The sequence below is a fragment of the Poecile atricapillus genome, chromosome 1, assembly GCF_030490865.1.
Source record: "Poecile atricapillus isolate bPoeAtr1 chromosome 1, bPoeAtr1.hap1, whole genome shotgun sequence".
Classification (NCBI taxonomy): Eukaryota; Metazoa; Chordata; class Aves; order Passeriformes; family Paridae; genus Poecile; species Poecile atricapillus.
Genome location: NC_081249.1, coordinates 176,020,055 through 176,047,936, shown reverse-complemented (window position 1 = coordinate 176,047,936; position 27,882 = coordinate 176,020,055). Strand labels below are relative to the sequence as shown.

The window sequence follows — 27,882 nt, the reverse complement described above, 5'->3', positions numbered from 1 at the left end:
TCAAAAGAGTGTAAATGGCTTTGTATTTTGTATGGAAGAATGAAAACCTCCCATAGAAGGAAACTGGGGTGAACTCTGATCCTGTCCAAATGCAAATGAAAAACCAACGTCATCTTTTCCATCTCCAAATGCATGAGAAGTTGATTCTGAGTGGAAGGGAAAGGTAAATGCATCCTCATTTTCTGGTTTCCCAAAGAAGCTTCCTATATGGAACATATAATATTTGTAATTAGATTACATCTGAGATAATACTGCATTCAGCATGTGCTTCTTTATTAATATATTGTGCCAAATATCCTACTGAGCATCACCCTACAGTTGTGTGTTTATTGCTGCTCCAGAGATGGTATTTCCAGGGGCTTGTTATTAGAAATGACGTAGAAGGAAGTGTGAAGCACTTGAATGGTTTAAAACAGCAAAACATTTCTGCAACAGAGGTATTTGTAAGCAGAATCTGCAAAAGTGTTTATTTAGAGAAAAATTTGATCAGTCATTGAAATACTTGGACTTTTTCTTTTCCCTTGCAAGTCCTCTCATTTTGCTTCAAACACAGCTAACTCTATTCTTCTTTCTTTCTTTCTCATACCTCTTCTTTTCCATGATATATCAGACATTTAGGGCCCAACATGCAAGGGAAGATTTAGGCTAAAGATTTAGTTAAAACATAAATGAGCACAATAAACCACAGAGCTACATTATCACAACTGAACATCCTTTCAGACAACCAAAGGAACTCTGTTAAGCTGAATCATGAGCCTGTCAGTCACAGGAACACCAGCAGAAGAGAGCTGATAAACACAAGCACATCTGAGCTTCAGACTTACCAAGATCTTTGTGTGGGGACAGAGAGCTCAGTTTTCCCACAGAATAATTTCCCTCTGTCTGAAATGTAAACAAAATTTTAATTAAACAAATGAGAAAGGCAAGAGTAAACTTTAATGCTGATAGGTAATATGTTCATTTGTTTTTAGTGAGAAAAACACTGTATCAGTGAATATTAGCAGCCTTTACAAAATCTGGATTTAAAGGTATCTGTCAGTCCCTAAAGCTGCAAGGTAAATTCTTGATCAGATGGGTTTTATGATATTTGCATGCAGCTGCAAACACCCTTCCTCCATTCTACGAGGAAAAAACAGACTGATAGCAGTCCAAAAACTGACCTGACTTACTGCTGGTTTTTAAACTGGAAAGATTCAAAATTATTCAAATCTGTGACATTTTATAAAATCTCCAAGCAACAACACAAATACTTCCTCTACTGAGGAGGCCCTCATATTGCCAGAAAGAGTAGCAGGATAACTAATTGTCACTTTTAAAATGAGTTCTTAGACTAGATTTAAAAGTATAAGACTATAACTAAAAGACACTGAAGTCCTTCAAAACTCCCATCTAACTATAAAGAATCCCAGATCTGCGATAGCCTGGTAAGTTCTTGGTTTCTGCTGCTGAGCAGGCACAAAATAATGTGTGTTCTGACAGCAGGTGATTTAAAACCCACCTCAATCCTAAACAATTCACAAACCACACACCAGTGTGTTCTCTCTTACACACAGTTCATGCTATGAGACACCAACCACACATATCTTGCCAAACCCAGAATAAAATGGTGCTTTCCCTCATCCCTGCTTCAGCTCCCAGCCAGTAACCACAAGACTGAGCACACCCCCTGCAACAGGAGCTACCTGGGCTCAAATCCCTTATTTGCATAATGGGACGAGGATCTACGCTGCCAAGTGATACCTAAGCCCTCTCTGATGCACACATCTGGATCCCCAATTATCTACCTAATAGTCCAGGAGAGGAAAAATTACTCTAGAGCACTGGAGTTAGGGAACCTGCAAAGAAAATGGAAGACCTGGATTCCATTCCCTGCTCCATTTAGTTGCCTACCTAGCTCCTCCATTTGTGTATAGCTAATCCATATTTGCTGTTCAGTAACCCTTATGTACTGTCCTTTCTGCCCCTCTCACTGTTCTTCACTTCATCAAGACAAAACCACACAGGAGAAGCATGTGAGTTGTGAAATCTGCTAAAGAACTTGAATTTTGTGCTGTAACACTGAACCAGAAGCCTTTTGGTGAATTGAGTAACTGTATATTTGCACATGATCCATATGAGAGAGATTCATACTTGGTTAGAAGTCATCATAGGGGGATTGCCAGGAAAGGAATTAAACATTTTCAAGGAATATCAAACTTAAAACTAACCAAGATATTAAAAAAAAAATGTTTGCTACAAAGATAATCAGTCTGAAAAATCTCATTCAGTGTCAATGCTCTTTTGTTCAAATATTCTGCTTTGTGGAAATTTAATGTTCACAATTAATAATTTTTACCTCATCAGATGAATTTTGTGCTCCAAACAGAGAAGAATCAAATAAATTAAAGCCTGGTGACTTCTGGGAGAAGTTCATGAAAGAAAAGAAAGCAGGAGATTTTGATCTTCCTTCTTCACAACCTAAATTTTGAATGCTGTAAATACAGAAAGATAGAAACTACATTAATAGTTTTTTTTAAGTAATGTAGATGGCCTTTTTCCTTCTATTTTTTTCCTTTTCCTATTTTTTCATTTTTTTTACATTCCCATAGCTTCCATCAATAATGACTTTTTGCATCAAAGAACAGATAACACAATTCTTTAAAGTAAAGGGAGGTGGTGTTCTTACCAACTCCCTGCCCTCTTAACAAAAAAAAACCCCATAAAGCCTGTTTAAAGATAGAAATCTGAGTAACAAATATTACTGCAGGAAAAGACAATGTGTCTCACACATTTCTAATAAAGGTATTGATCTTTCAAAACAGCTTCAACTCAAAATGATATTGTAAGAAGAAAATTTAGTATCAAGCATAACTCAGGAAGAAAATATGAATGTTTTCAGATGAGCTTTCTAGAAAATTCTTTCTCTAGTATCTTTCAAAAAGAGCAGAAATGCTTATGCAATGAATGTGAGTACAACCCTTTGCTCAGAATCAAAATAAAAGTTGAAATCATACGAGTCAAATGGAGCTACTTTTGAGAAGTGTAGGTTTTCCCCCTTTAAGTCAGGTGTTTTAGGTGCTTTTAAGAAAGGTTCTGCACTTCCTTCTGCTATGCTGGGATTATCTTCATTTGGCTTAAAACCTGTATGCACATCCTATTAAAAAGAAATAAACAATGATGTTTATAACATATCAAATTTCCCAAAATATCATTAGTCCTTTTAACTATAAATATGTTCTCAGTGGAGCCAGCACTGAGTTTATTTACAGTTCTGTGCAAGGAATTAGTTGTAAATGCAGATTTTTTTCTAAACATTTCACCAGCTCACATTAATGAAAGTGTTATGCACAAGTTGATACTTTACCAATTTCTGAGGCTTGCCTCTTGCCAACTGGATCAAATATGTCACAACACTTAGACTATTCTAAATGAACTTCTTACTTTTGGCATAAGAAATGCTTTTCTTACTTGAGGTACATACGAACAGTCCATGTGTTCATCTGCTTCTTCATTGACACGTTTGGCCTGTTGGCTTGCTGCACAAAAAAGACAGCACTGCCTGTATTATAACAGCATTTTAAACAGACACACAAAAATGGCATTGTGGGAAAGAATCCTTCAGAAAAGTTCACTAGCTTGAACTAGCATTCACTAGCTCTGCTATTGGTAAGGAAGCCTTCTGACTGGTTTTCTTAACAATCCACTTTGTGGCTCTGTCCATAACAATTACCTCTTGTTCTGCCACTTACTCGCTGTTGTCAAAGCATTACTCAGGCTGCTGTTTGTGGTTTGGTGTGTTCTTCAAACCTGCCCATTGCTCCCTGAGAGTGCTATGTTTGTCTACTCCAGCTATTGCCCTCTGAGAGTGCTAATAGTCAATAGAAACCAGGTGGGAACAATATAAAAAGCACATCCATGTGACAATGATGAAACGTAGCTTGAAGAACTGGGCAAGAGTCAGGATGAGAAACGCAAAGAAATATTATCAGACTTTCTGCTGTCAGTTTCTGCTTTAAGCTTCAGACTGTGCTACGTCTCAGGCACTGTGGGTTAAGGTCCTATGTTTCAGTATTGTCTTTGTGAAAAAAATCTAGGCTATAATCTTTTACATGAATCTAAATTAGCAGTACAATCAGAAAAAGAAATATTTAAACTGAAGCTCAGTTCCTTGTGATTTCAAAAGCTACAGATGTATTTGTAACTACCCTGTTTTTTTCTGTAAGCATTCTGCATGTTTTTCTCCAGTTAATTTTAATTTTTAAGAATCTTGATCTGATTCTTCAAGATACCTGAATTACTGGGTTTATTATATCCCTTTTCTTTGCATTTTCTCATGCCTTCTGGCTAGATGTTAAGACTGGATTTCATTTTGCCTAAGGAATTTGGGATTAGAGTGTGAATTTACAAGAGATGTTGGACAGATCCTTTAATTCACAATGGTCAGTGCAGAATAAATTGCACATTACTGTGCAGTTAAGTCTATTTAAATTAGGACTTTGCCTGTCTGCTATACTTAAATTTTGAGCTAAACAATCAAGGTGGAAAAGAAATGGAAAAGATGGCCCTCTTAATTCCAGAATGTAAATCTGCTCCCTAGAATTTTCTGGTTTATAATTATATGATTCAACCTTATTAAAAAAAATACAGTAGTACTTTACCCATTACTGGATTTTCACTCTCAAACTGTTGATTGGAAGTCAACTGCTTTGGATGATCTGACAGTCTAAAAGACAAAGTTGAATGTTTGTCTAAATGTGAATTATTTCCATAAACCCCAGCCTTGAGAATGAAAGTTATTTTATTAAAGTTACCTGAATTTCATTTGTTTTTGTACATTTACTATTGCTGGAACATGGGCAATTTGTGGTTTATTAGTCCCTGCAGTGTCACTAACCATCTAAAAGAGAAAAAATTCAAATGAGGCCTCAAGTGAAATTGTCACTTCAACAATATCACTCTGATTTCTCCTTAGACCATGGAAATCCCTTCTTTTAACTGGAAATTAAGGATCAGAAAATGTAAAAACTTTTCCTTTGTTTTACCTACATTTTGACAGCATGATACCCAAAACCACTTCTGTAATTTTTTAATAAATTCTTAGTCACAGCACCAATAACTAGATGTGATTAATTAACTTTTCTATAACACAAATAATATGATGTCATTTACAAACTTCATGCAGGTTTGCTGCTGCCACAGCCTGGTTGCCTGTGCTTGTAAACACTGAAAAGGGCTGGGGCCAGGCCTGGCTCTGCCTCTGAAGGGCAACTGAGCATCCACATCAGTCTCAGTCAGCACAGGTCTCATGTGGGGATTGAGAAACTGCAGAACACATGGAAATACTCCCACCTCACAGATTTTTCATTGGAGCAGAAGACATCTCTCTTCTGTGTAGCATGTATTTGTGCCTTTAGGGCAGGGTGAGGAATCTATGCTTCAGCATCAAAGAACACATTATTTTACAGGGAGTTCTTGTTTATTTTTTAATTAACAAAATGTATCAAACTCAATTCTATTCAAGGTAGGGGACAAAAGAGCTGGTTCTGCAGAATCTGCCTGGCACTCAACTCCTGCAGTGTACAGCACACCTTTTCTGAAGCATAGCAACCTTCTTTCTTCCAATCTTTTTATTTTTCCTCAGATTCCATCTTCTTTTCCTTGTTGCCAACACCCTTTCTTAAAGTTCTCTTAACCTTGACTTACTGCTTCCTACAATTGTCTAAGTGCAATTCTAGGTCCCAGACTCCCAGCCTCATCTCTAGATTACCCTGGCAACAGCCCGTCTGTCATCCTCATCATGCCAAACTCCCTAAGCCACTCACAAATCAGAATTGCTTGAAATTTCTTCTGGTCTTGTCCCACTCAGTCCTGTCACTGTCCTTCATCTTGTCTCTCGTAATGAAAGCTTTGTCTTCTCACACAGGCTTCACTCTAAACCATTTAGTGATTTACTCACCTCATTCCTCTGTTCCCTTGAAATTCTTAAGAAAACCACAACCAGTTATGCTAACTTTTTTTTCTGAATTTTGTTGTTCATTAAATTTTGATTTTAAATAGATCCAGTGAGATGTCCCTTTGAAAGATGGTTTAGAGATAGAAACTTCCCCAAGCTCCTGCACAGCAAACACAGTAGCAAACTCTTCTACCCCTCATGGCCTTACCTCCTCTGATTTCTCCATCTAATATTTTAACAATCTATTGCTCCTATGAATGATCTTGCACTCCATGAAACTACTGGTGGTTTTCACAACTTTGCAAGTTGTACCTCCAGCTTTCTTCTGGATTAGTTTATGGTATTTGAATAAAAATTATTGCAATGTAAATAAAGCTGCAATTCACTCCACCATTTCAAAAATGTCATAGTAACTATATCCTTATGGGTGAGAGATAGAAAATGGAGCTGTGGGCTCCTGCAGGGCACCAAGGAATGTTGTTCATGGTTTTGTTACTCTCAGCCCAGACTTCTGCTTCTGGTTAAACCTCAGAATGGAGCTGTTAACTGTGGGCTGTCCTGTAAACTCCGTCCTTTATGAAATCCTTCATTATGGCTCATGATTCATCAGTAACAGAAGATTCTGATCCTCCTTTAGAGTTCCAAATATTTGCTACATACATAATCTACAGAGGTTATTTTAAATGCTAAAAACTGTTATACAAAACAAGTTGGTAAGACAGGCCACCTCAATTTTGGCATTAGAATGCACTTTGTAAGAACATAGATATTTTCAGAATGAAAAGTCACCAAAGAAAGATTTTTGCTGTGATTACCAAGCAATTTCAGATTATCATGATTAGCAACTTAGAGTGATAACAGGTTTTATGTAAGACATAATACCATGAGGTATATTTGAAGTGTTTTAAATTTAAACAACCACATAAAACAGATTATATAACTTCATCTTTTTACCAGTGGTAGAGCAACACACCTGTGATAAATTTTTTGTAAGGCTGGAGGAACTGCTGGTGGCCACTGGTTTCTCTTTTTCTTCTCTCCCTAAATTTACAAATATTACATAATATTGTCAATAAGATTAAGCATCCAAAGCATGGCATTGTTAAACAGAACTTGCAAACAAATCTTATAAATTTTCCTTTTAATAGAGAGCAAAAAGAAATTTATCACAAAATATGAAAGTATCAAACAAACAACAGTAGTTGAATATTTACTGTACTAATGCAAACAGTGCTAAAGGTAAATTAAATTATTTTCAGATGTTTCTGACACCATGCATTAGGTGTATCTGTCATATTACTTTACTCATTGCACAGACAAGGGAGAAATCAGACACAAGATTTCCAAAACAAAAAAAATGGTAAGCACCCAACTTCCATTGAAAGCCTGGCTTCAACTATAAGTAGCCGAGCAGTTCACTCAATTTTTTTATCATCACTTACCCATTCTTTTGCACAAAAATAACACATAATGCTCACTGAAGTAATTTAACACACTACACCTGTTTCTGGTCGTTTCTGAAATCTAAAACTCCCTACAGACTGGACAGATTTCCGAGAAATGCAAGGCACAGGCAATGCTCTGTACAGCTGATGTTTCTTCTTTGGCAAAGATGGCTGTTCACGCTCTTCAAACACCCTAAACAAATTTAAAATAAAAAAAAAAATAATAAAATTAATCATTGCATAAGAAAAGAAATCATAAAATATAACGGCTTCAAATAAGTGGAATTCTCACAGGCATTGGATGTTGTCAAGGAAATTCTACCACTTTCAGCATCAGTAGTTGATAGGCTACACCCAGGCTACTGGGTTAGATTTTCTTTAAATATCAGAAAGAGAATTTCTCTAAAAAAAGGCCACAAAGCAGTAATGAGCCAATCATAAGAACTGATGGCTTAAATTTTGTCAGAATCAAAGAAAAGTATAAGTATTGTGGAGTTTTACATTTTGATTAAAGTGCCTCCTTATTGTAGTTCTGAAATCACATTTTCACATTTAAAACCACTTTCTCTCTCTGAGATTGTCTGGAATACTCACACTACACATACACAAAAGAGAAAACTGCAGCAAGTGTTTTTACTTGTGGGGTAATTATCTGTGTGGGGTAAATAGCCCTTTACAGTGCAGAAAGACAAAGGTTAGCAGAACAATGAAGAGTAAAGTGGCTGTTTGGCAGAGGAACATTTACTATTTTTTAGAATAATGAGTTCTATTTTATTTTCTCTCTGGCATTCCTGCTTAGTGCCTCTCTGCTTCTAGCTATAACATCTGGTTTGTAGCTGACTGAACAATGCTCTTCAAAACAAATGAAGAACTAAGTCAGTCTTTTTGTTCTTCTTGAAATTCTCCATAAACAAAAATAAGATAAAATGTAGGATACACTTTTTAAGATAGTGTGGAGTAAAATTAGCAACACTAATGAAAAAATACCACTGAGAAGCACAGAACTGTGTGAACTGTGCTCACATAAAACTCTGAAAGCACCTCAGCCAAGTATCTCTGATAAAAAGGGCTATTTTCTCTTGAAGTTACATTTATACCTGGTGCTGTGCTGGACTGAGACTGAACAAACTGTACAAAACATCTACCATTTAAAAAACTAAAAACCAAAGCAAATCTTTACATTAGCTCTAGGTAAACCTGTGTCAAGAATGAATACTACAGAAAACAAGACGTGTGGGGCTGTTGTGTCTTTAAATTCAGATGCAGGGAGCTCAAAAGCAAGGAGAAATCAAAAGCTCCACAGAACTCTGGCTAAAACTGTTTCACTTTGTTCCAAATGGCTCATTTTACCACAATCATCATTCAAAGATCAGTTGAACAAGGCTACTGTGGCTGAGGTCATCAGTGAGACTGCCATAAATATGGGGAGGGTTGTGGCTGGGGAGCTTTTGGTTGGTAGGTTTGGTTTTTTTCAGAACTCAGTATGTCAAACTCTGTTTTTAAAAGTTCCTGGAGTCAGTTTCCTTGTGCTTCTGCAAAGCTGTCCTGGGGTGACAAAAGCCTATCAAACAACTCTATAGTTCTAAAGACTTACTCTCCATTAAATAAAAAATCCTCTTACAATGCATATCTATACAGAATAATGTTTCAAAGGCAGGGTTACAAACCAAAATCAGAAATTCTTAAGGTATTCATTCTTTAAGTAAGAAAACCTTCCAAAAGAGCCTGCAGTTAAACTCTGCATATGCAGAACACCTGCTCCCTTCCCTCCACAAAAGCACTACTGAAATATAAACCATGCACATCTTCTCTGACATTAATTAATACCCCTGCAAGAAAAATAAAACTGCATCACAAAGCTCAAAACAATTCAAATTGCAGCAACAAGAATAATCATTTGTCTTCTTTTTCTGCTTCACTAGTAGACATCGGAGTAGATAAAAACTCTTTTCTTTGATCCATACTGTAGGCATTTTTTAAAGTGTAAAGAGAAAAACAGATATTCTTAAACCGAAACAAATTGCCATTTCCTTGGTAGTATTTTTCTTCTTTGTAGCATAAAGAAACCCAAGGATTAATATTAATTTCCACTGCAGGAATCAAGTGTATGTCATTATACATATGAAGAATCACATCTGCTTCTGTGGTATTTACAGCTATTGAAACCATGTTCAGTATTCTCATCAGGAACATTATTTTGAGTTGGCTCTTCATAAATGTTTACATTAGAAATCCAGAACAACTTCATAAGTAGTTTTCTAATATTTATATTAATCAATAATAAGATTAATATAATCTAATATCTATTAGTAAAAGTCAATAATTTCTGATGCAAAGATGCTGAAAGAACTGCAATAATCCACCATGGAATCTCCTTTATGTGAAGATGTAGCAAAAAGCTCTCACTTGGAAAGTAAGAGATGGAATTAATACATGACTAAACTGGAAGGCAAAAGAAATAAAGAATTACAGAGTCATGGAATTAAATCTCTCCCAACCATTTTACAAAAGCAGAGAGAATGAACACTATATATGCCATAATGCAGATCAAGATACCAGCCTTCCTATGTAATAAATAGAATGTCTAATTGAGAAATCAAGACCAGGGCTCCAAAAGAGTTGAGTGCTGTTTGGTGATTGATGAGAACTCTTTGGAAATTAAACAGTGATATTTGTCGGTGTAACTGGTGAGCTGTGAATCAGAGACAAGAGCTGGTAAGAGCAGAGGAATCTGCATTTTACACTCCTAAACAACAACTGGCCAGACCTAAGTGGTCCAAACAATAGCATTCCAAGCTTTTTAAAGGAACAGTTCCCACCCTGCTGCCCAGAGCAGAACATACATATCAGAACCTATTAATTGGCTTCCAAGCTTGCTTCTAAAGCTTTTCATGGGTATTAATCTGTACATTGTTCTGTCCAGTGCTTTCACTGCTCTCTTTAATTCTTTCCCTTGATACTGCTGGTTTCATGCTGGTCTGGACCAGCTCATGGAGATTCACAGTACTATTCCTTTTTTTTTCTTCTTCTTTTGTGGCAGAAGATGAAGATATCTCCTTCCTTCACAAAGATCTTTTTGCTCGTGGCTACAGGACAGCTCAAAAGAAACCCCTGCCTTTGGTAGCCTCATTCTGCTGCTGTATTTTTTCACATTGCTTGGAGTCTGCAAAGGTTTTATTTCCTATGGCTCATTTTCTCAATACACAGTCTCTGTCTGGGGTTGTTTGGGTTTTTTTTTCCAGAGGTTTTGGGGTTTTTTTTGGGGTTTTTTTTCACAGCTTCATAATACACACCTTTTAAACACCAATTAAATACCAAAAAAATAGTTACTTAAGCAGTCACTTGCAGGCTTTCTAGTGAAGACTTTTTTTAATACACTAATGTCAGATAAAGATATTAAGAAACCAATTTTATGCCATTTTCTACAAGCATTTATGTTGTGGAACATACACAGCTTCAGGTGAAGGTATAAGGGGACTCCATGACAGGAAAAGAACTGTACAAATGGCAGGTCTGGCAGTGCACCCTATGGATTCCTTACCATGAGGAGCCTCACTGAGGAATTCTTACACCTCCATACCCAGTGCATGAATTTCTGCCTCTTACAGCAGGTCTTTAACTGGTATTTTGTGTTCTGCAGACTGAACACACATGGGTTTATTTGAGAATTCAAAGACAGTGCTTCCCAACTTTTTTTACCTTGTCTTAAAACTAAGGGGATTTCTTGCTTACTCATGTTTCTGTTCTTGCCAATTACAAAAAATCTTACGTGAGAAGGTTAAATGGGTGCAAAGCCTACACCACAAATAAATGATCATCTGAATGATTCATAGGTCTGTAAGAAGGTCTTTAGACTTAAAAAGTCCCTGTGAAAAGAATCTTAGGAATTAATAAAATACACATTTTTATAGCTCTGTTCCACTAAATGCCTATTTAAAGCCCTAAGAGGATTCTTTTTCAAGCACACCATAATATAAAATCACACCAAATCTTTCAGACATATTTTTGCTTTAAAATGGATTTTGGTCTAAAAGTGTCAGCTCAACAGGAAATTTTTCAACATTCACAAAGACTCCAGATAAGTGCAAGACAGTCCTCATGGTGATTTTCAGTCATTGTAATTGAGCTCAAATTAAAGTGAGTCCCAGCTGTAAATGATCGCTGACTAATTTACTAAGCCATTAATCCTGTCTATGAAACTTTCACTCATGCTTGTTTTTAAGAACTAAATTAAGAGTTAAATTTCTTAAGTAGTTCAGAGGTGAAGACAACTGACATGTGGAATCCTGACTCCTTTTGCAAATATATATTTAGTAGAGTTAATGTTATTTTATCTCTGACTGCACAGCCACTGTAGTTGCATTCAAAACTACTCACACAGATCTCTCGGCAGTAGTGAGGACAAAATGCTTCTGCAGAATATTTTTATAGCATGTTTCTGGATACACTGAGCTTTCAAGAATCAAAAGCTGTCACTATCTTAACCCCCAGAAACATAGAACTTCTAAAATTACATAATTAAATCACATGACCAGGATTAGAGAAGCTTGACAGTCCTTATTTAACAACAGTCTGTGTTTTGTAGCAGTTTTTGTGCAAATTATGAGGTAGTATTCTGAATAAAAGTAAGGGGAAAAATAATTCTGAAGTGTACCTTTCTGTAAACTCTTCTAGCTTCTCATGACTTTTCTGGTTTTTTCCTTCAATCTTTTCAGAATTATTTTGATCTTCTTTAGTCTCTTTGAAGGTCTTAAAAGATAAATAACAAATGGCATAAAGATTTACAAAACTTGCACTATTTTAGCTATGTGCTGCAAAATCTTTCTAAACTTGATGAATAAGTGCTCAGTAGTAGGTTTTGTAGCCAAGAGGTTCTGAAGAAATAAGGAGAACAAGGTTAAAAAGAGGCAACATTTTTTGTCGGATCAACTGTAACAACCAGAATAAACAGAGAAGTTTTAGAGCATGGGTCTAAATGTCAGAACCTGGAGCTCTTTACATGGTCTCTGTCATAGCTATAAACAAATTCACCACATCCCTTCTTCCTGGATGTTTACACAGCACAAACCACATTGGGAACTTCAGTCTGGAACCAGGAGTGTCAAACAGGATCACAGAATATAAACAGAAAAACCACCTGTGCAAAACGTGCTGCTATCAGCCCCAGGCAGTAAATGGAGTCCTTTATTATCTGATCCAGGTAAAAGCACCCAGATGCAATGGCACAAAAAGTTGCTAAACCTTTACAAGATTGGGCTACTCAGGCTTAGAAGAGACTTTTACAGAGGAGCAGGTCCAAATTCTGTACTGATAAAATCCCTTTGGGGTTTTTTATTTTAAGATTGCCCTTTGGAATCAGTGCTTCTCCTAGTCAATCAGCCAGTTTTACTGCTGGGTATTACATACCCATGCATGTATTTTGGGGGAAAAATATAAGGAGAGAAGGAATTTCCATTATTCCTATTGTAAAGAATATTTAATTAAATACAAACCCTTAAAAACCCAGTAGGACCTGTGAAAGCTGCACACTCGGGCCCTGGGGCTCACTGAGGAGTGGCCCTGATCTATTTTCAAGTGTATTCTCCTGAGCTGACACCAAAGTCATCGTGACACGGTGACAGCAGAAATTGGCACAAACTGAGGTCAGCAGAAAGCAAGCTTTAAGAACCTTTACATTCTCTTCTCTTCTCTCAGAAAACTTATGTGATGATACCTTTTTTGATGTTTCAGAAAATGTAATGGTGCTATGGATGACCACATATATAACATGTATTTATATAAAATAAAATTAATGTACAGTTGCCTTGTTTAAGTAGTCAATTTTCATTTGTAATTCTTCTGCTTCTTTTTCCAGTTTGATGGTTTCCTGCACAGCAGCTTCAGTGAGCTGCAAGGTTTCCTGTGTTTTTTTCCTCATAGATGCACTTCCATGTCATGGAATATATTTTACAACAATACCTTTTTTTGAGCAAGGGATACCATCCCTGACCTCTCTATGCCATAACACAAATGCTAGAGGTGCAGGAAGCTCTGATAAATCTGCATTTCCTTGGCAAATCTTCAACTCTAAATTCAATTAAGCTTCTTCTAAATGAAGAGCTTTGATGGATATGCTATTAAATGAAATTTTGTTTTCTTTCCCCAAAATGCTCCCATAAATTTTAACTGAATAGTTGGATTTGACCTTCCATTTTCTCACAGAGAAATGTCAATGCTGACACCTTGTATATAAGTATATAAACATAAGTATATAAATATACAAATATATAAATATATATATAGATAAATATATAAATATACAAATATATAAATATATTTATATATAAATATATAAATAATTACTTTATTTTCTAACAGAAAGCTGTGAAAGGTAAATATAAAACTTTTTTCTTGTCAACTGAACAAACACTAGAAATAAAGGATACATGTGTACAGCCCAATCATTTACGGATATAAAAGGAACAGCCTCTGCAAAAATAAAATTTACTTTCAGACTATTAACTAACAAATCAGATTTCTTAAAAAATACAAGATAAATTAATAAATCAAGAGCATTTATCTTGGCTTAGTATAGATAACAAAAATTGCAGTACAACAGTAATGGCATTAAAAACAGCATTAAAAAATGATGAAAATTAAATTTAAACTTTTGAGAGGCTCAATTTAAAAAAATCTTAGAACTTTTTTACCCCAAAAAATTCAATGACAAATATCTCCCCATTACATTTATGAGTTGGAGGAAGAAATATTAGTATGTATAAACTAAATTCTTATCTGCTACTGATTTTTTTTTTTTCCAAAAATGGTGTAACAAAGAGAACAGATTTTACTAGTTTAAAGGAAACTTCAGGAAATTAGAGGTTTTCTGTATGGCACCTTTAATATGCAGTGCACTGCCAAAAGGCTTTATTATAAAAACATTGACAATAGCAGTACCCAGAGTATTCAAGCAAGTATCTTCCTTCCATTTGTATTTTTCAAGGCGTTTCAAAACTCTCTCTTGGATTTCTTCAACTTCTTCCCTTTTTTGGTAATACTTCTTGGCAAGAGCAGTTTCTGTATATTTTTTGTGATGTTCCTCCAAGATCTCTCTCAACTGGGTTATGGAATCCTCATATAATTTCCTGTAAAAATACATGTAATTTACTTTTTTTCACAGGAAATCATTGTTTATAAGAAAAAAAAAGTCTATAAATTCATGGCATCCACTCAGTTAATTTGCTGTTATCATAGGAAGAAAAGTTGGATTATATTTAATATGTTAATATTTGGCTTTACTTTTTTATCTTCCAGCTATATTCAAGGAAGATTATGCTGTATGCAACAAAGAATAGTCATGATGTAAAAAACAGCCAAACCTCCCTGTTCTGAAGGGAATGTAGACCATACCATATTCAAAGGCAGCCTGGAAGATGACAAATGTGTTTTTCCCTGTTTAATTATCATGAAACTCACTGCAGGCCAAAGTCTCTGCTGGTGCATGTTGGCACAATTCCATCCATTTTGGTGGAGCTGGATCAAAGTTACAGTAGGAGAGAATTTGGCCAAACCTCCCATATTCAGAGCAGCCTGGTGCACCACTGTAACTGCTTCCAAGGAGATGCTGAGTAATCTCTGTCTGACTCAGGGAAGCCTTAAACACACACATCAGTCACATTGAAACAACAGGACTATTCATACTTAAGGTTAAGCAAACACTTAGATGTTTAAGTGGCAAAGAGCCAGAATGCTCAGCTTCTTGTGGGGCTGCCCTGTAAATAAACATTACACTAAATGCAACTTCACTGACATCATGTGAGCACATAGCTATGAATTACTGAAGTAGGTAACGTCAATTAATGCAGGAAAAGCTTATGTCAACAATGGAGAGGCAAATTTAAAAATATTAAGTTATCAGTACACCTAAAGATTAACATGAAATTCCTTTATGGGAAAAACTATGGTGCATAAAAGCAATTAAAGCCAGAAAGCCACCTCTTAACCTGCCCCTACTTTAAAGAACAGCTCTCACTGCTTGCAAAGCACACGGGACTTCTCTTTAAGGAACACATTTTATCTCCAACTGCTCTTAATCATTTAATTGCAGCATGACTGAAAGGCTGCATTTGACAGTCCTGGCTGACCACTGGCTGCACCAGGCTAAGGGAGGGAGAAAAACTTACATCCAAATTCAATACTAGAATCTTCTTCCCTTACAAAAGGAATACAAATTCACAAGGCAAAACACAGTCAGATTCTCATTTTCAAATCAAACTACACTCCAGGCACAAGTTCCTGTTAAACTGACTGTTAAACTTTAGGGGAGAGAAGTTGTAGGTCAACACTGTGAATCAAACCTAGGAATTGATATTTCCCAAACTTCACATAGAAAATGAATCAAAAGTTTTTTGATTTACTTAATATTGCTGTATACTGTACAAAATTTCCCAGGTATGAAAGATGAAGAATATTAAGTTATATTTAATTAAATAGATGTCACAACAAAAACTGATCAAAAAATAAATTTGCTAATAAATTTAGAATGCATTACAAATAAATTTAAATAATATAATTAAGTAAAATAATAGGTTGGAACAGGTACAGTTCAAGCTTGTGAATATAATCCTAAAACTTTATATTCTTTTCCCAAAATCTACTTTTCCACAGATAGTATTCATGGCCATACACAGTGTAGTTAGTAGCCTTGAGTAATAATCACTAGTTTCTATATTTTCTCCAAGTAATTTACATCCTCCATTTCATGCAGATAACACAGACTATTAAGAATTCGCCACTGTTCACATTAATTAGAAAAAGTTTTAATCTAATTACAACAGGAAAAGAACAGCACCCACAACCCCCTGAGCATTATGTGGATAGCAATTTATTACTTTTTCCTTCTTCATATCACTTATTTTCAGGATTAACTTCCAGTTCATATATGCATTGTTATATGTTCTTGAAACAAATAACAACAAAAATATGTGGAACATTTCATAAACCTCCATTATAAGTGCCTAATTAAACACAAACTGATCTGCCCATATTTTAAAAACATCTTTCCATCTAAAGCAGTATGTCCTCAGTGCCCCCAAATGCCAGACTAAAAAGAACATTCAGCTCATAAAGTTCTAAAGACACTTATTTTTCTTCCTAATTTAAATATTTAGAATTTGCTGAATGCACATCTTGCTGACCTGAACATATCAAATGCTTCGGTGCAGAGAGACTATATTTGATGCACAGTTTTGAAAAATACATGAATTAAATTTCTTTTGTGATTTGTAGTCATGATGTCTTATAATTAAGCTCAGGAAAACAGATCAAACACTTTCACATTGGAATTGAAACTAGTTATCTAAAGAAGCAATTTAAAAGTAATGCTTCTTTGGCTTGTCAGCTCAAATTAGTGAAAGCCAAACGGCTCAATCATATACTCATAAAAAGCCAATTTAGCCTTATTTTTCACCAAATTTAGAGCTCTGAACAGGAAGAAAAAAGATAAGCTACTAAGTGAGTTAATTAAAGGCTCTCAGGCATACTGTTTCTGCTGTCTTGGACAACTGGCAAAGAGAATGATTACAAAAGACTCAAAGACAATGTTTTAAATTACCTAAATTTACAACTCTAAACTGGTATTTAGGTGTCTGGAGGGGTCTGCCGTGACTTTTGCACCACAGGGCCAAGCAGCCTCCACCCCCTCAAAGGCAGAGCAGTGCAGGTGAGCAGCCTCTCGGAAATGGAGATCAGTTTTACTTTGTTCAATAAGTCTATGGAGGGTTACCTTGGTACAGCACATTTGGAACATTGCAGTGAGAATCTTCTGGGTCTGTTCTTTATTTCATGGACTCCAGGCAGCTACATTACACAATTAATAATTTCTTTTAAATACTGAGTCTAACTGGTGAAGATGAAACACCTGAGATGCCACTCACTGAACAGAATTGAATTTACAATTAACGCTGACTAAAAGCTTGCCCACAACTGGTCTTAATATGGTTTTACACCAGGCTTTTCTGAGCCACTTTCTCATTTTTCAGGACCCAAGACTGAATTTGCATGCTTTGTGGTTATTTTGAAGAACATACAACAGTATACAAAAACTTGATTTGTATATTCAGATAATCTATGCAATTCATATTCAAAAAAAAAGGGAAAAGCATAAAGTTATCTGAATGCTTGTAACTGGTACTGAAAACATTGTTTTTATTTATTGGGCTTTTCTTGAAACAGTAGGCAATCGTACAATGCTCTGAAAAATTGTAATAGGCATTTGGGAAGCAACTTTCAAGAATTCATATTTTATCATAGTTCTTTGGCATCTACAAAATAAGATATGATCTCATAGTAATGTAAACAAAAAAATATTTTAATTATTCACTCATTTATAAGTGACTATAAACTCCTGAAATGTTTGCAGCAATTTTTTCATGCAGACAGCACTAGTTTTGCTGATCAGTTTAGTCAGTTTAGTCAGTACTATTGCTGGGAACCTCATCTCATGTGATCATAGATACCTCTCATTTTCTGTAGCTTCCTCTAAAGCTTTAATTTCATTTTTCAAATATTCTCCATGCTTTTTAAGAATTGTATAGGTGGGCTTCCAGCTGTGGACAAAGTAAAGAAAAACCAAAATCATATTAATGGTCTTTCTTAGTAAAAAAAACATCTAGAAAAGAAGACAACAAGTTACTTTAGCTAGCTTACAAATTATTTATAAATCTTTTGAAAGTTAAACATACATGGTTTTAGTACAGAAATCTTTTGCAGGCTGTCCTGGTTTGGGACAGATTTGGGAGGAATATATTTATTTTGTTAATATTTTAAACCTGAAAATTCAATTTGAAAATATATATATTTAGAATTAAGAAACATCCCAAAGCACTTTTAAAGGAACTAATGGAATGAACTTCACAAATTTTTGGAGTTAACGCTGAGTAATGAGGTATCTAAATCCACATTTTTTGTCCTCAACACATCACCATCAGTAAATCCTTTAGATATGCTATATCTTCTTGCTGGAGACACCCACAAGTTCATTCTCACCAGCACCATCAGCACCCACCTCACACCTAAATGCAGGCAGCAGTTACAAACTCAGAATTTCCTCCATTTCCTAAGCAAGTCCTGCTCAGAAAGCATCAAAGTGACTTTCGTACAGCAGGATGCTGTAGATGGAACTGAGAGCAGAGCAGCTTCACAGAATATTTATGACAAGAGCAGGACTTTCCCAACATCTAGGCATTAGAGATACCTCTGCCTTGGATATGGGAATACTAGAAAAACAGGCAGATAGAGTTTGTGATTCAAGTGAAATTCCGATGTGATCTTTAGGAGAGTCATATTAAAAAGTCTTTGAAAAGAAGGTATTCTCTCTGGGGAAAAAAAAAAAGTTGTAAGAAGCATGAACCATTGAGCACTGCTGGCACAAATTGTTGGACACCACCGGTGATTAAAAGTGGAACTACACAATTTTACTTCACCATATCTACTGCAAATTCAGCAAAAAGTTGAATTTCAAAAGGGTCAGATTTTTTCAAAAGCAGAACCTAACCTAAATAAAAATGTGCTTCTACACCAGACACAGTGATGTTCTTTTACTCAGGAAACTCCATTACCTTCTTTGGAGGAAAGGAAAAAATCCTGAGATTTAAAATTCATAGAGATTTAACTAATCAGAGTGCAAGTGCAGAGTACAAGCCATGTTGTGAGTTACATTTTTCATTCACATCTATTCTGTGGACATAGGAAAAATATGTGGTACAAGAACATTGGTTTGTGAACACAACCAGATATGCAGGATTCAAGCATCTCATTTACTTGTTTGCTAAATGCATCACTGTCTCATGGATGCCCTTGGTAGCCATCACATTTATTTGTCCTTCCTTTCATCAGCCAGGATATAGAAAAGATCTTTATCCACACCACTCTGAAAGCAGCAAAATTATCCTGCAGTTTGGCTAGTGGGACAATTTTCTTTTCCAAAAGACAATGATTTCTTTTCCTAACTAACAGCATTCTGAGTTCATGTGGCTTTTTTAAAATTATCTTCTATTTCCATGAAACCCCACCAGCCTTGCATCCAAATTTAAAAACTGTAAGAGAAACAAAAAAATTGAAATAGGTTCCAAAAGCAGCATTTCATTACTTCTTACTGCTCTGGGATCAACTTTTCTAGTCTGACTCCTTCAAGAAACTAAATATTAGCAAAATGTCATCACTTGTCTAAAAATATGTTTCATATGGATCATTTTCTGTCTTCAGGTCTTTTTTACATTGACCAATATGGATTTTTTCAGAAAACACAGTATTATCCCAATACATCTATCCCACATATCATATTTTCACTAGACTTGCTGAATATAAGAACTTTGTATTTTGTTCAAAGTCTTCAAATCTGCTTCAATATACTCATAATGTCTTGTAACCCAGACAAAACGTTGTTTCTCTGAGAGCCCTACTGAGCTCTATCACTGGCAATTAGTCAGCTGTGAGGGTGATTGTGACTCCAAAACAGAATCTGAATTTACAAAACCAACATTAGAATCATGTTCAGTATAGATGGAGTGTCAACTAGAATAAATTTTAGAAGTTTGGGGTGATTCTACTGTGTAAGTGCTCTAATTGTCTGATCTTATAGCCAAGGCTTGTTTGTTGCAGTTTTCAGTCTGTCGTTAAATGACATTTCCAATAATTTAAGACACAAAGTCTCTACTCTTCTGCAAGCATTGTCCTTCTATGAATACATGTATTCATTAATGAGTCACTTCTCATTTTCAGTCTCTTTACACTAATGCCATTAATTATTCTTTGTAGGACTTGAGCCAAAACCCATTGAATCCAATGATTAAAATTTAGATCAGATCCTTCATTCTACCCTTAATTTTTTACTCCTTCATTTGCATCACTTAACAGTTTGTCATTTGCAAACAGATTTGCAGATTCAAACAGATATCAAAGGAAGCAGTGTGGATAGCTTCATAAACCTGTGCAAGTGTTTATTTTATACAACACTGGAGGCAAGAACTTAATGTCATGGAAAATTAGAAATTTTTTACCAAGGTCAGATCTTTTCCCAATTCTTTTAAGGGTAAAGCTACAAATCAGTATTGAACAGCAATTCATTCAAATAAGCCAGCCACTACACCCACTTTATTCACTAATGATTCCATTCTTTCTTTTTCTTTCTGAGAGTTCAAAATAAACCTAGCAAGGATCCAAATCCCATCTTTACTTCCTTCTTTATTCTCAGAAATGCCCACACTCTCCATTCACACTGAAAAAAAGAAAAAAAAAATTCAAATGTGTGTCATAGATATTTTTAGTGAAGTACTTACCTTTAGATATAGAATTGTAAGAAAACAAAACAGAATTTGCCAACAAATCCTCACTCCAGCTGCTGAGGACCTAGTCAGATTGTGAAGAAATTGAACACTCTGATGGATTTTTATCACCTGGAACAAACTCTCTGTATTGTCAAATATAGATTTGCCTTTTCAGCTACCCTTGCAAACACCTGAGATTTTAATTTTTAAAAATTATCTGTCAGGGAGCTAAAACTCCTTGTAGCTAAACTGTGTCTTGAAAAGCTTCTAATTACTAAGATCCAAAAGCGATCACCACTTAAAACTTGAACTAATTATCTGATACAAACATTTATGTGAGAAAAACCTGAATGGCAGAACATTGCATTCATCAAAAGATTGTGCCCAGAAGACAAATTTTGCAGTCTGGAGCAAAAGTGATACTGGAATCTGCCAGCAGAAGCACATGCATGTGTGTATAGAGTATTTAATCTTGAGTGAAAATATGTATAGAACAAAAAGTAACATGAAACATGCTGTGAACAAAGAAAAGAAAGCTGTTCCATTTTAGGAAGTATTTTTTTTAACATTATGTTTAATATTGGTCAAATTTGACAAAACTCAGATGCATCCAAGTGTAGAAAAATTATGTTCCTATTACCTTACTACATGAATACTTTAGTATGCTGCAAAGATAGTACCTGTGATCTTCTGAAAATGTGGGTTTTAATAAAAAAACAACCCAAAATTAAATGCAGTCTGCTTTTCTATAATTCTTCTTCAGTGGATGGGTAATACTGTAATTTTTATACCTAAAGATTTTTAGTTTAAAAAAAAAGAAGAAAATAGTAAAGTCTTCTTTAATATCATTGCTGTCAGAACACACACACACGTTTTTCTCTTCCTTCCTCACTGACTTCCTTAATGCCAGCCACAGCTCAGAGTTCAGGCTCTTTTATACTCACACATTACAGATATTCTTGCAGCTCTCATTCTGCTTTTGCAAATCATCAAATGCCTCGTTGCCTTTTTTTATATTTTCCTCCAAACAAGCAATTTGATTCTTTTTTTCTGTGATTTTTGTAGTGTACACTGAAATTTAAAAATAAATTTAAAAGTATATTCATGCATTTTCTACAAATCCATTAAATAAAAAGTCTACATTCAGAATTATTAAAAATTCCTTCCAAAAAACTTAATCTCCATAATGCCAGGTGAGTGGACAGCCTGCAATTAAGCAAGGTAACAACGAAGTGAATCAAAACATAGGGATTTCCAGCTGTGTGGTGAGTACCTTAATTATCATCCAATATTGTGAGACTGCCATGATCTGTGCTGTTTCTGAATCCCAGTCTGAAAAGAACTGAAGTAACTATTTAGAAGTATTCCCCAGCTCAGTGTTCCCACTGAAACACTCCAAACCAGGCACTGCTCACTCACTCTCTAGCCAGAGCCACGACCCTCTTTCAAACATTTGTATTATTTTGCAGAAGCCCAGAAAGTCAAATGTTCTGAGTGGGAAAGTTGACTACGATAAAGGAAAAAGAAAAACACCCCAAAAGGCATATAAGCAATTAGTGGAAAACAGAAAAATTAAAATAAAAAGGAATTTTACTCAATGAAGGAATGTGTAATGTATGATAAATTAATACTGGACACAGGTTAATTAATTTAAAAGTGCATTATAATGAAAGGTTCTCAAGGACTATGATATTTGTGGAGATTCTTAAGGCAAACTCTTAATTCTGTCTCTTCTGACAGCAGACAGCTGATAACACTTTCTGAATGAGTGGTTAGAGGAGAACCCATGCTGTTGAACATGATCAGTGTTCTCTTCACGAGTAAAAGCTGTGAAAATTCATCTCATGTATGCTCATCTTGCAATCCAATAAGCACAACTTGGTGAATTTTTTTTCTCTGCATTCTCTAATTCATTTTTTCTATGCAAGATTTCAGATTTATCAGTGCTAAATCATCTCTTGCTATCACTGCTGCCCTGAAGCACTAAATGCCAGAGTAGGTGGTCCTACACAGAAGTCAATCATATCCTGCCCTTCTCTCATCTACTCAACTGGGAAGAGCATCTTAGTGATGCAAGATGGGTCTTGAGTTGTTAGAATTATTGCCCTAGAACTTCAGTTCATCCTGAAGTCTGGCTCTGGTTTTGCACTAGTTGCTATATACTAATTTTCAACAGCATCTGCATTTATAGCAGAAAATAAACCACATCTCACAGAGAAACATCAGTCAGTGAAAAGCAAAAATTTCTCAATGTAATTTAATACCTTGGGTTATCCTTGGGTTATCTTCAGTCCCTTAATATTTTCAATATCTAAAGTCATTAACTTGCCTTTACTTAGCATGAAGCATAAATACTGGACAAGTGACATGGCTTCACTTCTGTAAATAAACAACTGAATGTGGCAGAATCCTGCAGACGACTTTGTGAGATTTACCAAAATGTAACATAACAGTTTTAACAAAATACACCCTTCACATCTCATTTAGTATTCCTTACAGATAAGCACTTCTGTGAGCTGTCCAACTCACCCTGTGCTTTCACAAGCACCTGGTGGGTGAGATCCCTCTCACCCAATATTAGTGCAGAGACCTCCTTCAGAACAACACACCCATGGCTGCAGCTACACCCAGCTGAGGCAAGCTGATGCTTTTAAAGTTTATTTTATCTGACCCATTTTAAACTGTTTCTTCAGGATAAGTAAATCACGCCCTAAAAAGTGCCTATATCCCTCCACTGGTAAGAAAGGGGCTGTAGCCAAATAGCCTGATGAATCTCACACCGAAAGACCAAAGCTGAATGCTACAGCTGTTCATCTGCCAAGTAATACACAGAGACAAAATTACATCAGTGTTACTATTTTTTGCTAAGTTTTTGAAAGACTTAACCCATAGTGCTAAAAGCCTGAGTGCTGGCTATGTGTTTACACATATTTAGGTATCTCTGAACTGAACACAAAAGCAGCTATGCCATGTTACTACACAGCCTTCAGATTTTTCCCAGGAACATTTACCCTAAGCCTGCATAAATGTTAAGAAAAGCCTCGTCTCAAAGGTTCAGTTGTGCGACTGGAGAGTTAAACCAGAATCCAAGGTGTGCCAGATTTAGGGTTACAGATGTTTTCATGTTTAAGATGCTTCAATTTAATTGGGATAATCTTCTTAATGAATAAGTACTTGCTTGGACACATCAGTGAAAATTACTAGGAATGTTATAATCAAAAAAGAACACCAATTAGATGAGAATTTTTTTGGTTTTTTTATATATGGAGGTTATGTGCTTGAATATCTACCTATGAACTACCAGAGGTGAGCACAGATGTTCTCAGATTGTTTGTGGTAGAGAAACTATTCTTCAGACATTCTCATGAGTGATTCCATATAGTAGCATGATTAAAAAAAATCAGTCCAGACATAAGTCCATAGTATTATGTTGTCTGTAAGCCCTGAGGGAGAATAAAATTGATGCAGAGCAAGACTTTCTCTTTGGGTTTACTGTTTTGAATTTCAAATAAAGTAAACAGCTGCTTGATTGCAAAAAAAGAAGAACCAGGCTTGAGTATGTAGTAGCAACTGAGAAAACTTTCATTATTTTAAGAAAACAGAAAGAGAGAAGATGTAGTGAGGCAGAGGTCCAAATCTGGAAAGAACAAAAAACATGAAGAAAGGGAGGCAAGTGGCAGATGTATTGAGCAAGCACAGCTGAATCAAAGGGCTGCCAGTGACTGCGAGGAGCTGCAGAGTCAGAGCAGGAAATGGCGCAGCATGAAACTGGCTGTCCATGAGGCAGCTGAACAGCCTCAGCTAAAAGTCGCGAGCAAAAGCAAAGTCTGCTGGGGAGAATGAGCAAGTATTGATGGCTAAAGATGAGGCAGGGTGAGAGCAGGACACGGGACAGCTTCCATTGTTTATCCTGCTTCCGCCCCCGAGACACAGAACATGTCCCAGGATTAATGAAACAAAATCAGTGTTCAGCATTCAATAAAACAATAATTTATCACTACTCACAATTTATCCGATGATCCACATCTTTCTTAGTACTGCGAGTTTTTTCTATCTGGGAAGCTTTAGAAGAAAATTAACCCTTCATTATAAACATATGAGTGGAGCTGTGAAACAAACATATGCTATGCAGTATTAATTGCACAAGCTCTGATTAATAATTATTTTAGCAAAATATTTAAATAGAATGTTTACTAGTAAATAGCTGTCAAGACCCCTCTCCACAACCTCCCAGCTAACAAAACATCACGTAGGCAAAGAACAAAAGCTTAATATTATACATTTATTTGAAGTTAATATAACTGTTTAAAGCAAAAAATATCATTGCATGCAGTGCATAACTAATTGTTAATAAAAAATGTATGATATAATGACCTACCAAGCTTGACCAGAATTTTGTCCAAGTTGATCAAAACCTTGTCATTCATTGTTTAAACTTCAAAAGAAAAATGTAAATCAAGGATTTACACAGTCAAAAGCCTTGTTGATAGAATAAACAAGTCAAAATTGCAAGACAATACCACACATTTTAACATAAAAGGGAGAAATGTAGTTTTAATTGCATTTGAATTACTATCTAGTGGAACCAAATTTCTCACTAATGGTGCTAAGGGACTACTAAGAGTCTAAACCACAGTTAGGAAAAAACGAGATTTATAATTTAGGTAAAGCGTTACTTCTGGAGCAGTTCTGTTTGAGAGGCTTAATGTTCTTAGAAGGCAATGAAGAACACATGGAAAGATGTTTGTATATAAAATGTGTAGCCTGAACCCCAGCTAGTTACTAAGCCTATGGACTGCAGTGCTGCTGATGGAAAAATTCCTTCAGCATCCTGCACACTCCTCCTGTACAACCACCAAGTCCATTTAAATCAAAGGTGTATGAATGCCAAGTGTGCTTAAAGACAGAATTCTCATCAAATGGAAAACGGATTGTTATATATTCTTTATTTTGTTTGTTCCGTGCTGCTGTGTGCAGAAATTCAGTTATGAGTTTTTACAGAGATGGGAGATGAGCTCTAAAAGGGATGCAAACACCGCTCATCAGAACGCTCTGGACACAGCGCGTTGGCTCAGGTGCATCAACAGTGAATGGAGTTGTCCGGGCTTTAACTGTCCCACAGTGGCTTCCCCATCACACTGCGAGAGAAGCAAAGCCATGACAAATTGGTGATGAGGATGAGATCCTAATCCAGGATAAAGTGGAACAGAAAACAACTGCAGAATTTAACTAAATTGGCATTAAGGCTACATCCTGCAGCACTGAGGCTGTGGGAGCGGGAGGGGGCGGAGGCAGCGTTTAAAACGCTGGGTGTTTGGCAGAAATGAATTTGTCTCATAGTTAAAGGAGGATCAGAACACCTAATCCAAGTGACTGGATTAGCACAGGCTGCGATAAAAACTCCGAGAAAGAGATAATAGTTTTACCAAGTGTATTTAAAAGATTGAAATTCTAGTTCCTAGTGCCTGGAAACACTTAAGGTAGCAAATAAAAAATCTTCTGAAAATACTAAGAAAAATACTGGGAAATGCCACCTCAAGCCACAGATCAAGGCAGAATATTTTTGCTTTCACACCATGTGAAAAAAAATCCAAAGTAATTCCTTACTATGAAAAAGAAAATACAGTTTGGAGCATGTATTAAGAAGTTGTTCTCTAGAAACATTTTAACAGTGTTTCTTACCTGGTTTTCTCAACCTTCCCATAAAAACTAAAAGATATTGGGGCAAAAAAAAATTATTTATTGTTTTATAAATTGCAACACAAAGTTCATGGATAGGACAGACTGTATAGCTGTATATTATTAGATAGAGACTATTGCCACATAAAAATACAAATAATTTTATCTTTTTAATATTTTTATAGAATAGTACTAATACTTTTGTAGAGAGAATTAAAGTGTTTATTTTCTTTTACTGTAGTTTTACAACAAAATTATGAAAAGGGTAAGGTTGCAGAAAATAGTGCTTCAGAAAGCATGCATATGTAAAATACTTGTTATTCTGGTATTGCTAAAATGAAGTAGTGTAAGTGCAAATGTCAAATGCTATTCTGTGCTGTGAATTAAGAGGATACAGGTGTCACTAGCAGAAAGGGCTGAGAGATTCAATTACACTGGTAATATATACGGTGTTTGTAGATTTTAAAAACAGTAGGTAACACCAGTCTGCAACAAACTTTTGACATCTGATGTCTTCCAGGATATGACTGTAGCAAAGACTTATTCTTGGACATACTGCAGAAAAGTAGCATCAAACTATCAGCCAACTCAGGATGACAGATTCAGAGGAAACTCTCCTGTGAGGCAGATATTTTTGTTAAATATAAATATGTAACACACGCACCTGGGTAAACCAGCTTCAGAGTGCATCTATTCTTTCTAGCGGGGCTATTCAGAAGGCTGCCAGGAGAAAAGTATTATTGTGCATTTTGCATTTTTGCACGGCATTTATGTAATTATACAGAATTCGATCACAGCAAAAAAAGTTTTAACTATTAGAAGATTGCATTGGTGCAGAACCCACAAGCAAACTGCCTGACATGGTCTCAAGCCTTTATAGCACTAACATTAATAATGCCACTTCTCAGTAACCCATCTGGCAACAGCCAGGTTCTTCATTAAAAGGTGGAAAATACCCATAACCTGTGGGGTAAATATCTTCCTTAAAATCTATATCTCGATTCTACCAGCTGTAGGCTGTGAAACAGCATTAATTCCAGTTGGGTCTTATGAATAATTTTCCTTTTAGGGAGGTTCTTTTGAGAGCAAACCTGTGCTTTTCTCATACTATTTATTACTGTTTATGACTGTAAAGGGACTGGTTGTTTGAATCTTCTTGAAATTTACAAGACCTTACATTTTGCAACTTTTTATTTCTGTTGATAAAATAAAATTAAAATGTGCCTCTCATCGTGTTGATTATGGTCCTCTGTCTTTCTTTTACCACACTGTTGTAGGAAACCCTGGAGAAGACCTGAACCCCATGAGCCGACCTGAAGCAAGCACCCATTGGATTGCCACAATTTACTTAGTTCAGCACATACCAAACGAAAGGCTTTTGCCGCAGATTACTCCCTAAAGTCCTGGGATTTAAAAATTAAAACTATTTTTCACTTTTCAAAGTGAAAAAATGATGGGGGGAACTTCCATACTGTGGGACACCTCAGGTGCTGAGGAGGAGGGCCACAAAATGGCGGCGTGA

General features: G+C 35.8%; 1 protein-coding gene across 1 annotated transcript; it reads right to left on the bottom strand.

Moving 5' to 3' along the window:
• Positions 1-25,108, bottom strand: C1H14orf39 (chromosome 1 C14orf39 homolog). Its single transcript, XM_058854444.1, has 15 exons — positions 25,060-25,108; positions 24,687-24,743; positions 21,626-21,752; positions 17,874-17,963; positions 14,314-14,501; positions 13,803-13,845; positions 13,181-13,301; positions 12,032-12,126; positions 7,434-7,570; positions 6,887-6,973; positions 3,448-3,515; positions 2,994-3,133; positions 2,336-2,471; positions 825-882; positions 1-203 (listed from the first exon to the last, which is right to left on the bottom strand). The coding sequence occupies exons 1-15, from the start codon at positions 25,106-25,108 to the stop codon at positions 1-3; spliced, it is 1,599 nt and encodes a 532-aa protein (XP_058710427.1).
• Positions 25,109-27,882: the final 2,774 nt, after the last annotated feature.